The 13,326-nt window shown below is 59.0% G+C and overlaps 1 protein-coding gene across 1 annotated transcript; it reads left to right on the forward strand.

Moving 5' to 3' along the window:
- Positions 1–927: 927 nt before the first annotated feature.
- On the forward strand, positions 928–8,319 carry CUNH7orf57 (chromosome unknown C7orf57 homolog). The gene is made up of 7 exons (XM_090286987.1): positions 928–1,105; positions 3,327–3,512; positions 4,730–4,856; positions 5,312–5,468; positions 6,696–6,793; positions 7,182–7,396; positions 8,236–8,319. The coding sequence occupies exons 1-7, from the start codon at positions 1,054–1,056 to the stop codon at positions 8,280–8,282; spliced, it is 882 nt and encodes a 293-aa protein (XP_090143113.1). The 5' UTR covers positions 928–1,053; the 3' UTR covers positions 8,283–8,319.
- The last annotated feature ends 5,007 nt before the right edge of the window (positions 8,320–13,326 follow it).

The raw sequence follows: 13,326 nt of genomic DNA on the forward strand, positions 1-13,326 counted from the left end.
AGAGAGACAGAGAAACATTGATCGGTTGCGTCCCACGCACCTGGACCGGGACCCAAGCCGCAACCCAGGTAATGCCCCGCCCGGGGATCGAACCTGCCATCTTTTGTGGCACCAGACGACACTCCGGCGGAGCCCCCCGGCCAGGAGACAAGGGCTTTTAAAAAAGTGTCTCAACTCACCTGTCAGAGAGAGCCCCGAAAAATCAGGGTGCCAGAGGGACGTTTATAGGATTTTACTGCTGATACAGAGTCGGCAGAAATGTCTGTTTGCTGAGATTTCGCAGGTACATCGTCCTCCTTTAAAATCATTAAGTAAACGGGAGTTCTTCCGGACCGCTCGGGGGGAACTCGGGGTGCGGGGAGCTGGGGGGCACTAGAAGGACTCCGCCAGCGCCGGGCGTTTGACTGGCAGAGCCCGCGCTCCGCCCCTGGCTCTGATTGGTCTGCTGCGGCCCCACAGGCTGCCCCGATTGGCTGCCGGCGCTCCAGCCGCGCCCGCCGGTTGGCCACCCGGCCGTTGCCCAGGCGACGCAAGTTGTTGTGGTTCCGCGCGGCTCTGGGAGTTCGGGATTGGCCCCCACGCCCGCGGGTGCAGACTTTGGCCTCCGGCGCAGCGGGAGGCACCCACGGAGACCTTCGGCAAGCCGGTGAGCGGGGCGGGGGCCGGCGGCCAGGGGGTGTGCGCGCGGAGGGGGCCCCCTGCCCCCCTGGACGGGGACCTCGGGACCTGCCGTCCCCGGCTGTGTCCCCGCGTGGCCCTGTCTGTGTCCCCAGCGAGGCCGTGGCCCCGCTCGCACACGCCGTGCGTCTGTGCACCTGCTGCCCAATCCCCCCATCGACGTGTCCCCTCTGGGCGCCTGTTCGGACGCGCGCCCACCCTCAGGGACCACGCGCCTGCATCCCCGCCAGGCGGAGGCCGACGGGCGGACGGACAGACGGACGGACAGACGGACGGACGGAGCAGGGGCGCGGACGCGGCCCCCGCAGCTCAGCGCCGGCGCGGTTCCCTCTTACCCCGCTCACCGGAACCCGGCCCAGCCAGCGTGTCTCCGGCATGAGGAACGCGAGCAAGGAGCTCCAGGCCACCAGCCGCTATGCGCCATGCGGTGAGTGACCCGCCGGCCGGAGCAGCGGCCGGGCTCTGCTGCCGGACAGCTCCCCTCCCGCGGCCCCGTGTGCTGGGGAGGCGAGCACGTGGCGTCCCCAAACAAGCGGGCACGACTTCTGCTCCTGTGCCCCAGTGTCAAAGCAAGGCTTGATGGGGAATGTGGGGGCGGGGGGGCCGGTCAGCCCTTATTTTCTTTCTAATTTTAGAAAACCAAGCCTGTCCTGCTGCCTGGGTTGCTGGGGCCATGGCATCTCTGCGAAATGTTCTCTGTCCTAGGCTCGCTCCGGGGCTCCTTCCCTGATGGAGACTTATTTCCTCCCTTCTTCAGATGCTTCCAGTGCCTTTCACTGATTGCCTTTCCTGCCCCTAATTTAGGCCCCACCAGGGTCACCGTGCCCCACGGGAGGGCCTGGACACGGAGACCAGGCTTGTGTGCAGGTTCACGTGGCCCCTCGCTCAGCAGGGCTGAAGCTGGACAGAGCGGAAGGAGGAAGGCTCACGCTGTGGTCTGGTCGCTCCTCTGCGACCATTGCTCCCCTTCTGGGAAGGGCTGGGAGAGGAGGTGGGGGCAGGACCCGGGGGCTTGCTGGGAGAGGCAGGGTGGGGGCCGGCAGGCCTTCGCAGCCCTCATGTCACTGACCAGAAGTGGAGTAGCGCATGGCCTTCACGTGATCGAATGTCCCTGAAGCTCTGACTGTGGCCACTGTTGGGGACACAGTGGGGAGGCAGGGGTGCAGGAAGGAAGTGTGGCAGTCTCCCCTTCTCTGCGGGGGCTCTCAGCCCATGGGCGGCCTCTCCACGCCTCCGTGAGTGGCCTCCCCAGTAGGAAGAGAGCTGTTCTAAGCATTCTCTATACTGACATTTAACCTCCAAACAGCACGACGAGTATCATTATCCCTGGTTCATAGATGAGGAAACAGGCACAGAGTTTGAGGACGCTGCCAGCGGTGGCACCTGCACAGGGGCTCCTTAACGCCGGTCCTCGGAGGCCTCGGCAGCTGCAAGGGGGGCTGGCCGGTGCCTTTGGGGGCCCCTGTGCTCTGTGGCTGGGTCACTCTGCTCTAGCTTAGAGCCCAGAGAGCTGCGGGGGGTGGGTCCTCGGGAGGCTCCTCTCGGCCGTCTCCTTATCCTTATCGGTACAAGAGTCAGCAACTGGGGTCATACAAGTACTAACACTCTGAGCGGGGGAAGCTACATGACAACTCTTGTCCCCTTGTGTGTGCGTGTGTGTGGGGTGACAGTGGGTCTCAGTGATTGGGACTCTGGTCCTCTGAGTTCCTTTCCATGGATATAAATGGCGGATCCGAAGCTTCCAGTAATGAGAAGGAAGGAGACACAGTGTCCTCTGTGGTTTAATTAGTCCTCAAAACCCAGAAAGGACACACAAAGCAAGACGTGACTGCCTTCCCTCTACAGGAGAAATTACTTGCTGAGTAAGAGCACTGTAAGAAGCTCCTGAACTCTTAATTCTTAATTTGAGTCTCTGTGAGCTTCTGCACAATTCTTAACACATTTCCCAGTGGGGTTATTTTTTTTTCCTTTTCAAAACTATACTGTTGATTCAGCTAATTACTGTCCTTTGGAGAGTTAAGAGATTTTTGCCATGTTAAATATTTACTTGTAGGCAGCGAAGCGAGATTTAGTTCTAAGTAGAAATCACATGTCTAAGCTTTGAACTTAGAGGATGGTTACTTCTTCTTCCTGGGGTCCCTGTCTGCTATGTCAATGGATCAATGTGGCACCATTTTCCTGTGTGCCTCTGTGTCAGGCAGGGTTCTGCAGAGCGACAGAACCAGCAGGATGTGGGTATGAGAGAGAGAGAGAGAGAGAGAGAGAGAGAGAGAGAGAGAGAGAGACTGACTTGAAGGAATGGGTTCACACAGCTGTGAAGCAGGTAGTCCAGAATCTGTAGGATGGGTGGCAGCCTGGACCTGGAAGAGCCGACACTGTAGTTCTGGGTCAGGAGGTTGAACCCCTTCCCTCCGGGGTCCCCCGTCTTTTCTCGTAAGCCCCCCACAGTGGAGGGTGATCTGCTTCACGCAAGTCCGGTGATTTAAACGTCCAGCTCATCTACAGAAACATGTGTCTGTGGAGGCTTCTCCCACCCCGATGGCCCATGGACCCCGAGACCCTCCCTGGCATGGCCACCTGCCAGCCAGTGGGCGACACCAACCTGAACTGCACTGTGAAAGCTCAGCCCGGGCCCCTCCTCTTCCTAGACTGGTACTACCACCTTCCTGTGACGCGGTCCGAGAAGGCTGTGGACACCCCGCCTGCGTCGCAGATCCCAGGTCTCGGCGAGCTCCGGGACCCACCCAACGGGCACGTGCTGGGGATGCGGAGGTACTGGGTCAAAGAGACGGACTCGGAGTACGTGAAGCTGGCCAAGCGAGGTGGCCGGCCCGGTAAGCACCTGCTGCTCGGGGTCTCTGCTGTGGGCTCAGCGACGGGGCCGTTCGCATCATGTCCTAGGAAGACATCACTGTGCACAGCTGGGGCTTGGACCAGGCCACGGGCGGTGGAGGTTCGTCAGTGTGTGGGGCGGTGTAGGCTCTCCGGGGATGTGCTGCCGTGGACGGGAAGTTAGACACACAGACTGAACCCCGGAACCGGCCCTGCAGGACTGTTCTCCCCGGGGACACCTTCTAGCAGCAGACTCCCAGGAAGCGGCTCACGGGCAGAGGCTGCCTGTACAGCCTGACGGCCCTCGGGCCAGCCCGTGAAGCGTCCACTCCCGCATGTTCCTCGCGGTCAGTAGGGGGCACTTTCGGTGGGCTTCAGTGCTGATGCCGATGAGCTTTGCCTGTGGTTTCACTGAAACAGTACCGTCTGGTTTTGCTCATCAAAACCGCTGATCAGGTGAAGGAGGCCCGTCCAAAACATCCCAGAGCTGGCCCTTGTCACAGTGGCGCTGAGAGATGCTCACCTTTTTCTCTGGCTGCCGTTACCCCTAGGATGGTCGTCATGGGGATGAAAACCAAAATGAGAGCATCGGGGCTGCAGCGTCAGAGCCCAGACAAACTACGGGGGCCAGTCCACACACGGCACGGAGAACGGGACCCCTCCGCCCTGGTCAGCGGCGACAGGACAGCAAGGGGCAGCCGGCAAATCAGACTGAGATCTGAGACTAGATCCAGGACGTGCCAGTGCTCATTTCCAGCAGTGACAGTGGCAGTACTAATGGGGGACAGACGTGAGGGAGACGGAGCTGGAGCTGGAGCTGGGGATGGTGGGGCTCGGCACGGCCCTGCGGTGGCAGAGAGGACAGTCGGGCTGACCCAGGTGGCAAGGGCGGCTTCGGGTGGCTGAGAGGGCAGGCAGCCAGCAGCCCCTGGAGACCGGAGGAGTCCTGCTCCCACACAGGTCAGCCTGGGGCGATGCACCAGCCCAGGAATGGACGGGTGCTGGCGGGCACAGAGGCCAGCTCAGGACCAGGGTAGGTGGGGGGTGTCCCCCCTCAACAGTGAGCAGGACTGTGTACATACTGACTCCCGTTGCTCCAGAGCCCAGAGCCAACCCCAGGAAAGTCACAGTGTCCTTGGTAAAACGGTCACCTGCCTGTGAGTCCCGCCGTGGGCCCAGGTGGGAGACACCGCTCACAGGCCCTCTCTTTGGCTTTGAGATCTGCTGATGCACCTGGCCCCGGGGATGGCGATGGGGACAGGAACCAGGAAAGGCTCCCCGGTGACCTACTCCTTGCCGGACTGGTACGTCCACCACAGCAAGCCACCCACGGCCAACCAGAGGCAGTGAGTACCCGCACGTCACACTGTCGCCCACCGCACGGGGAAAGGAGCTGAACTGCTCTTTTCAAACACCTGTGATTTCGGGCTCGGCCTTTGGATTCTGGGAAGCTGGCCTTGGGGAAGGGCCGCGTGCTCCTTCACAGAACCCGGAGGGCAGGGCTGCAGGCCGGGGCAGGGTGGTGTTAGCTCCCTGAGGGCAGGCCGGGGGAGATGCAGGGGGACATGGAGGGAGGAGGGGGAGATAACAGAGAAGATTGGGGAGAAAGGGGAGGTGGGGGGGGAGGTGAAGAGGGAGGGAGTGGGTGTTGGAGGGGGAGAGGAAGGTGGAGGGAGAGGGAGAGGGAAGTGGGGGGAGGGGAAGGGGAGAGAGGGGGAGGGGAGGTGTCAGGAAGAGGGGGAGACCCCAGAGCACTGGGCAGCTGGCCTCAGCCCCTGCCCCCGCTCCCCCGTTTCCACAGGGCGCTTGCTGCCTACATGCCGGATTACATGGTCCATGAAGAGTTTCACCCCAGTTTGGCCGAGGGGGGCTACGAGTCCAGAAGGGGGCCATTCGATTTCGACATGAAGACCGTTTGGCAGAGAGATGCTGAGGAGCGTGAACAGAGGAAGGGAAAGGTGACAGACGCCCTAACGGGAGGCATGGCGGCCCTGTGCTGTGCTCCCGGGACAGCATCGCAGTGCTAGCCGGGGGTGTGTCTCTTGCTGTCCCTGACACCAGCAGGGGCTCTGAACTTGACCTTGAGATCCACTGACAGGCCAGCCGCCGCCCCTGGCAAGCATGGCCAGGTCTCAGTCACTGAGTCCTCCTCTTCGGAGGTCGATGGTGCCTCTGTGCCGGGCCCCCTTCCTGGGTCGTCGGGGCCTCGGCTTGTTTCTGACCTTGGTGACGGCCCGTGACGCCACTGTCAGGCTGGGCAGATGGGTGGTGGGAACGTTGGTTTTCACCGGCTTCTCCCGGGGGGATGAGGACCCGCTGGGCGGCTGGGCACGGCACGCGCACGGTCACGCTCACAAGGAACCGCTGTGGGGCCCGCAGTGGCCGCCCCGTTATCCGGGGCCCTCCTCGCAGTCAGGGCAGCCGGCGCTCCACGTGCCACATCTTTGACCTGGTCGGGGTCTGAGCCATTTGATGGGGTGCCCCCCCATTGTGGTTTAAATACATGTCTCCCAGGACTAGTGAGGCCTTGGGCCTCTGCACGTGCTTTCCCCCCAAATAGCGTCGTCAGGGAAATATGTGCCCTCATCCTTGGCCCGTTTTTCGGTCAAGCCCGTTCTCCTCTTGCTAAGACTTGAGGGCTCTCTGTGCGTCCTGGAGACGTCCTTCCACGGTGCGAGTTTGGCCTGGACGCTCCCCGCTGCGGCTCGTCCTTCTCTTAACCGGCCTTTGGAGGAATGAAGTTCTTAATTTGGATAAAGTCTGATCCGTCTGTGTTTTCATTTATGGCTTCGCTTTGGATGTTATATCTGTGACGTCTTTGCCTAGCGCCCGGTCACAGATTTGCCTCCTGCGTCTCTGACTCAAAGTTTTGTAACGACCCCCCTTCCCACACCTGTCCCTCTTCCCAGCCCGCCCCAGCTTTCATTTCCAGGGTCGCCTTCCCCATAACCCCTGGTGCCTGCCGCTTGCCAGGCCCCTCATTCTGTTTCTGAACACCAGCCCCACCCTCCCGGTCCCCTGCTGCCATCAGGGTGGGACAGGGAACTGCCACACTGTTTCTCAGCAACACGACAGCCGTGCCGCCATGCTGTGTGTGGCTTTCACCACCAGCTGCGAGCGGCCTCCTCCCTCATGCCCACGCAGCTGAGCGCTGGGTGCCGACCGGGCTTTGTTCCTTCTCGCAGGTGAAGCTCCCGGCCATCAACTCCAAGAACCTCAGCAAAGGGGGGACCCCACTGGGCCCCAAAGACCCGGCAGGAAGCAGACTCTCCTTCCCTCCCATGTAAGTGCATGGGCAGTGCCAACGCCGTCCAGGTGCAGGGGGCTTTGGCCGTCGGTCCCAGGGACCACAGTGACTGGGAGGCAACCACATGCTGGGCTCATGTTGGCGACCCAAGGGTGTCAGCTTCCTGCCACGTGACGCTGATGTCACAGCGCCCCACAGCCCGGCCTGGCCTTTCAGAAGGAGCTGTCTTTACTGATCCTAGTTTGTGCTGGAATTAAAGTGGTCCATTATCTAATTCTTCGGGGTGCGGGGGGAGTAAGGGGGACACCGTGGGTAAGCTTTAAGGAACGATGAGCATGTAGTTTATTGTCAGCGGGCTTGCCAAGAACCCTCTGGATTACCGTGAGCCTCTGTACTTAAGCTTGTTAACTTTTCTCCTTTCGAGGCCTGGTCAGAAAACCAGTTCACCCACAAACTTCTCCAAACTCATCAGCAACGGGTACAAAGATGAGTGGTTACAGCAGCGAGCCGAGGGGGACAAGGGTGCCCTGCAGACGTCCAGGGCGCCCCCGTCGCCTCAGCCCTCGAAGGCCCTCGAGGGGCGGGACCCCGAGCAGCTCCCAGACCTGGAGTTTCCAGAAGGCTCTGCGGAGGCCCCAGGTGAGCTGCACCCAGCCAGCTGCGTGCCCTGGGGCCCCTGGCCTTTGAGTTGGTGGCCAGTCTTTCGTCTCATTATGTGTCCCCTGTGCGCGGACTGAAAACCACGTCCAGACCCTACAGCGGTACTGAGGTGACAGACACGTGGGGGGAATGTGTTCTGCTTTCTTCCTCCTTGTTCAGAGTGGCAAATGTCATCATTTCTATGCTCTTATGTTTCTGTGTAATGGCCAAGAGTGTTGACATTTGTTTAGTATAGCAAGCAAATAATATACCAAGTAACGTCAATTTCAGTCTCCCAGACCCCACGTTTCTGGCCTGCATCACCTGGACTTGGCGAGCTAAGCGGTGGGTCCCTCTGGGGAAGCTTCCGGAACAGCCCTCTGTTCTCTGAGAACTCCCAAGTCCGGCTTGAAATGAGTCCCTTCTCAGCGTCACTGCCGCTTTGTTGTGAGACTCTGAGTAGTTCAGAAGCTTTCCTGTGATTAGATGTTCAAACACCACGTGGGGGGAACTGGTCTCCTTTGGGGCCATAACCGTCTCCAGGCCTGGTGGGCCCGCGTTTCCTGTCCGTAGCTCCAGGAATTCCGGACCATTTGCTGGGAAGCCTCACTTCTCGCAGGAGGGAGGCGGAGGTGTGCTGTCTCCTCTTCTGAGCTGCGTCCTGCGATGTTGTGTGTGTGAGCTCTGCTGGCCTCTCCCGGCCGGCCGGCACCCGGACAGCAGCGCCCCCACACTCAGAAATGCTTTCCTTTATTTAAAACGGATGGCTACGCTTCTTCTAAAAAAAGTCCTCCTTAGTATCTCGCGCCCATCAGCTCACGTCTTCTCTCTGCTCGCAGGTGCAGCGGCCTCTCCATCCATGTCAACACCCCCCGAACTCCAGTAGCCCCGTCACAGCCGGCGTGTGGGGTCGTGTCTTAGCAGCTCCCTGTGGCCTGGATGCCTCACTGATCCGTCATAAGGCTCCTGTTACGATTCATGAATATAGATTCGTATGAAATAACTTGTCTTAGAGCAGATTCGATGTCACTGTTACGCAGACGGCACAAGGCTTGGGTTTTGCTTCTTGCCTTTCTCCGGGATGTTAAGCAGGTGGCCTTGCTGGCCTGGGGGGGCCCAGTGTCGTGGAACCCACTTCCTCCCTGTCACCCGCTGACACCACCTCCCACGCGGACATCTCTGGTGGTGACATTCTTACTGAAATATGTCCCAGAACAAACTCACAGCCTTGTCCATGATTTGGTCCCGGAATCTCACAGAAATAACTTTTCTGTTAAAAAAAATATCATTTCCAGAATATTGTGATCTAGTTTATATTAAGACAAAGATTAATTAGGCCTTGAAGTTTTAAACATTTAGTATAAGAAGCACTTGCTAGTTTTACATTTTTGCCAATTTTTTATAAACTGAACTCCATAATATTAGAAATGTATATTTTTTATTTTAAAGTAAAAATATGTTTAATTTTAATATTTAATTCTCTAATCAGAGTAAATTCTGTCTTACAAATTTTGTTACTGTTCATAGGTAATTAGCGTTAAAATGTAGTTTTATATTTTGTACATTTAATTCATTGGTAAAATAATAATTCTCTAATGGAAGACGGCCACAAAGCCAAATAAAGCCACAGATATTTCAGCTTCTCTCCCACAGTGAACTCATCACGCCCGGCCCACCCAAAGAGGAGAGGTTTTAAGTTAGTCTTTTAAACGAGATACTTGGGTGAGTGAGCACCTGTGTCTGTATTGTCCCATCAAACCGGTGTCGCTGTGGGCAGGGACGCAATGCGAGCAAATGCGGTTGCTGCGTGGTCGGAATAAAAAGATGTAGCATCAGCGTGGACGTTTATTTTTCCCACTTTTCTTCCCTGCCCTCCTTCTCCTCCCTCGCGCTCAATTCTAGCCTCATCCTCCAATATCCGCGCCCTAAGAAAGATCCTCGGGAAGGCACGTCAGCGTCGTACAAGTCTTAGCTCTTCATTAGGTTGTTGGCGCAAGAGTCGCCTGTGCTGCGGGACCTGCGTCCTCCCCGCCCCTGCTTTCCTGACCTCAGACCTCACCTCTCCGCCCTGTGGCACACGTGCAGTGGCTGCCACCGGTGGAAAGGCCTTCCTCGGGGGACCTGCCTGCGTTCTGCGCAGGGTCTGTGCATCACGGGTGGGACATGAGGCCCTTGCTTGCGTCACCCGGAAGCCGGGCCGCAGCAGCTCACCCGCCAGGACAGGGGGCCAGCCCCTGAGAAAGGGACCCAGGGGCTGAGGACTGCTCGGGGGTGGGGCGGCACAGAAGAGCAACAAGCAGAAGAAAATAAGTGTCCACAGCACCTGGCCACGCACAGTGTCCATTACAGGCGGGCGCCCGTGCACCGGCCGTGGCCAACAGAAAGGCGCTGCGCGCACGTTGGACGCCGGTGCGGTGTGTTTATCAGTGTGCCCCCCACGGCCTTGAATGGCATTGTTTCCTCCCTGTTCTATTTCATCTTGTCCCTTCTGCCACGGCTGCGTGTTTGCGTCCCCCGCCGAAATTCCTGTGTCGAAATGCCAAATACATCACTAATTTTTACCCCTCCCGCTGGTTTCAGCTACTGCTGTAGTACAAAAAGCTTCTGAAATACCTTTAAAACTTTTTGAAAATGTTCAAAACATACAAAGGTACAAAACCATCAACGGAGGGAGAATTGCTTCCCAGCAAACGCTGCTGGAGCCGTGGGGCGTCCACAGGCAAACACAAAGCACAGAGCAGCCTCGCCCGAACGCCGCACCCCAACGAGAATCAGGAATGAAGACGTAAAACATGACATGATTGAACCTTTAGAAAACACAGTTTCCCGATGCGCCAACAAAACCTGATCTCTGAAGGGCAAGTTCACACTTACGCTGAGCTCATCCAAGGTGAAAACTGAAAGCTCACACGAGGGAAAACAGACGAGCCACAGGCGGGGGAAAGTATCAGCAAATGGTATCGCCAACAAAGAACTTGCATCTGGAACATAAAAAGAGCTCCTACAGCTCAGCAAGAGCGGAAAAAAAGAAACCCCCGAAAAACCAATCGAATTGGAAAATGGGGAAAAGACATGAACAGACATCTCGCCAAGGACGCTGCGCAGAGGCCAGGAAGCCCCTCAGAGTGGCGCTCAGCACACGGGTCAAGGGTGAGTGGAAACCACAGTGAGACCTGAGCAGGACGAGGAGAGGGCTCACCAGGCAGCCACGCAGCGCGAGGCTGGGGCCGGGGGTAAGGAACCGCTCCTCGTGGTTTAGGGAACTGTAGCCCCGGCCCGAGCATGACCTGCCGCCAGCATTCTGGTCGCGTCTGTCTTTAAGTTTCAGCAGAAGGCTGCGCAGGAGGCATAACCGAAAGCCATGCAGACGGTTTCCATGGGAATTGGATGTAAAGAATGCTTATTATGCTTTAGAGCTTGCTCTGCTTTCTTTATCTGTCGTATAACATAAACAGTCTCTAGACAGGAATGTATGAAACCTTCACCTAATGCCAGTGTGGCGTCAAGATGTCTGATAGACCCTGACCCAGACTCGTCACAGTGGCCCCTGTACTGGTATATGTGATCTGTTACTGTCAACTGTAGTCCTAACGCCTCCAAACTATTAATGATTCATGGATCTTGACCTTGTACCTCCCGTGCGTATCCTCCTCAATAAAAGGCACGAGGGAAGAAGGTCCAATTGCTGGTCTCCCCTAGAGAGAGCAGCCACCTTCCTTCCCCCAGACATAATGAAGTGTCCTGGGTAAAAGTTTGTTCTGCCATGGTCATGATGCCTCTGCTGGACAGAGCGACTTCCGACCGAGCCCAGGGTGTGGGATGCACATCTGCCTCAGCCGGGGGTGGGTGCAGAGGGGAGTGGACGTGCACCCGCTGCCCGGGGGCCGGGAACATGACTGCCGCTCTGAGGAGCAGTGGGGCAGGTTCCCGCAGGATTCCACGGGAAGTTGCCCCACAGCCCAGCCACTGTGCGTGTGGTGTGCCCCCCAGACGGGTGCGAACATCTGTCCACAGCAGGGCTGTGCGTCCAGCTTCACAGCAGCTGTCTTCTTGGGGCGGGGCGGGCCCTCGGGATTTCTGCTGAGTGGGGAAGCCGGTCAAAAAGGCTGGACGCTGTGTCCTTCCACGTGTGCAACCTTTTCAAGGTGACCAATTTTTTAAATGATGGCCAGCTCCTGGGTGCCAGGGCTTAGGGGAGGTGTGGGTGTAGGGAGGGAGAGGCGACTGGGGGACGGTCCTTTGGGAGAGGGACCGCTCAGAACCTTGACCTTGGTGGCATTGCACACGTGACAGCACACGATTGAGTACAAAACAAACAAACAAACGAACAAACAAAAACAACTGCAAACCTGCCCTGGGGAGATGTGGAAAGTGCGGTGGGCTGTGGTCACGTCGTCCCCGCGTGCGATGCCCTCGGGAGACCGGAGGGGCCCCGGGAGGGCCTCTGCACCTGCGTTCAAGCTGGCCTGGGTCCCTTCAGTCCGCTGTAACAAACCGCCACAGAGGGCAGCTTAGAAACCAGACATTTACTGTCACAGGTGGGAGGCATTCGCCTGGCATCAGGATGGGGGGAGGGGCGAGGCCTCCCTGGGGTCCCATCACAGGGACTCCACTCTCGTGACCCAGTTACGCCCCAAAGGCCCACCTCCGAACACCATCACCTTGGGGTTAGGATTTGAACACGTGAATTTGGGGGGGCCATAGCAAACGTCATAATACACATTATCAGTAAAAATTCACAATCTTCTTAATAAAAATGCAGTTGAAATTGCAGTGGGCAGTGGGCTGTAATTGCAGGGGTGCGGCACTGGGAGGGGTCTGGCGGTCAGGGCAGGCTCTCGGGGAGACCACCTTTCTGCTGGGACTCCATGAGGAGGGAAGGGGACGCTCTGGCAGAGCTAGCGAACACCGGGCAGACAGGCCTGCGCTGGAGCTGGATGTGTTCAGAGGGAACGGGAGAGGCCCACAGGACTGGAGGAGTGCGCGGGCAGTGGGAGGGGCGCGCGGGCCGTGGGGGAGGGCGCGCGGGCAGTGGGAGGGGCGCGCGGGCCGCGGGAGGGGCTCGCGGGCCGTGGGACGGGCGCGCGGGCCGTGGGGGAGGGCGCGCGGGCCGTGGGGGGGTCGCGCGGGCCGTGGGAGGGGCGCGCGGGCCGCGGGAGGGGCGCGCGAGCCGCGGGAGGGGCGCGCGGGCCGTGGGGGAGGGCGCGCGGCCAGTGGGGGAGGGCGCGCGGCCAGTGGGGGAGGGCGCGCGGGCCGTGGGGGGGCGCACTCCACCCACGCAGTTCCTCAGGTGCTTCTCTGTTTCCTAAGTGAGTTTCTGCCCTGTTCCCTGAAAGTGACCCGCAGTCTTCCTTTACTCCGTCACACCTGAGAGTGTTATCGTTGGCAAAGAACCTGAACTTTCAAAAGCAGCAACCCCAGCGGGGGCTCGGGGCGCCGGCCAGTTCCACGTGATCCGCGAGAGCGGATGGCAAACTGCCTTGAGAAGAAGTCCCAACGGTCGCCCATGTCTGTGTCGCGCCGGACCCTCGGCCTCCTGCAGAGCTTGCTTGGCTCCCAGCCGCTGCACATCTGCGGGGCGGAGGAGCTCCGACGGGCTCCAGTAACCGGCGGCGGGCCAGCCGCTGCCGATGAAGTCCTGTGCGCTGAGCCCCTGTTGGGAATGACGTGCCCCGTGAGGTCGTGGTTTAGGGGGGAAGCTGCCAGGTAGAGGGGTGTGTGGAAACCCGTGCCACCAGCGCTGCCGGCCCTCGTTCCCCCTCTGCACGTGGTGTCCGGACTGGAAAGGGCCCGGAGGCCCAGCGTCCCCCGCCAGGGCTCTGCAGGTGAAGACGAGGAGGGCCAGAGCGTGATGGCCGCCAGCCTCTGCCGGCTGCCGGGAGCCGCCTGCGTGTGTGCTGGTGGGTGGAGTCCGAGTAAGGCTGTGTGTG

The sequence above is a fragment of the Furipterus horrens genome, unplaced genomic scaffold (genome assembly GCF_987537825.1).
Source record: "Furipterus horrens unplaced genomic scaffold, mFurHor1.1.pri manual_scaffold_9, whole genome shotgun sequence".
In the NCBI taxonomy this organism is placed as follows: domain Eukaryota; kingdom Metazoa; phylum Chordata; class Mammalia; order Chiroptera; family Furipteridae; genus Furipterus; species Furipterus horrens.

Coding starts and splice junctions, on each gene's coding strand:
- CUNH7orf57 (XM_090286987.1), top strand. CDS start 1,054: ATGAGGAACGCGAGCAAGGAGCTCCAGGCCACCAGCCGCTATGCGCCA. Junction 5,469..6,695: donor GTGAACAGAGGAAGGGAAAG/GTGACAGACGCC, acceptor TCCTTCTCGCAG/GTGAAGCTCCCGGCCATCAA. Junction 7,397..8,235: donor AGGCTCTGCGGAGGCCCCAG/GTGAGCTGCACC, acceptor CTCTGCTCGCAG/GTGCAGCGGCCTCTCCATCC.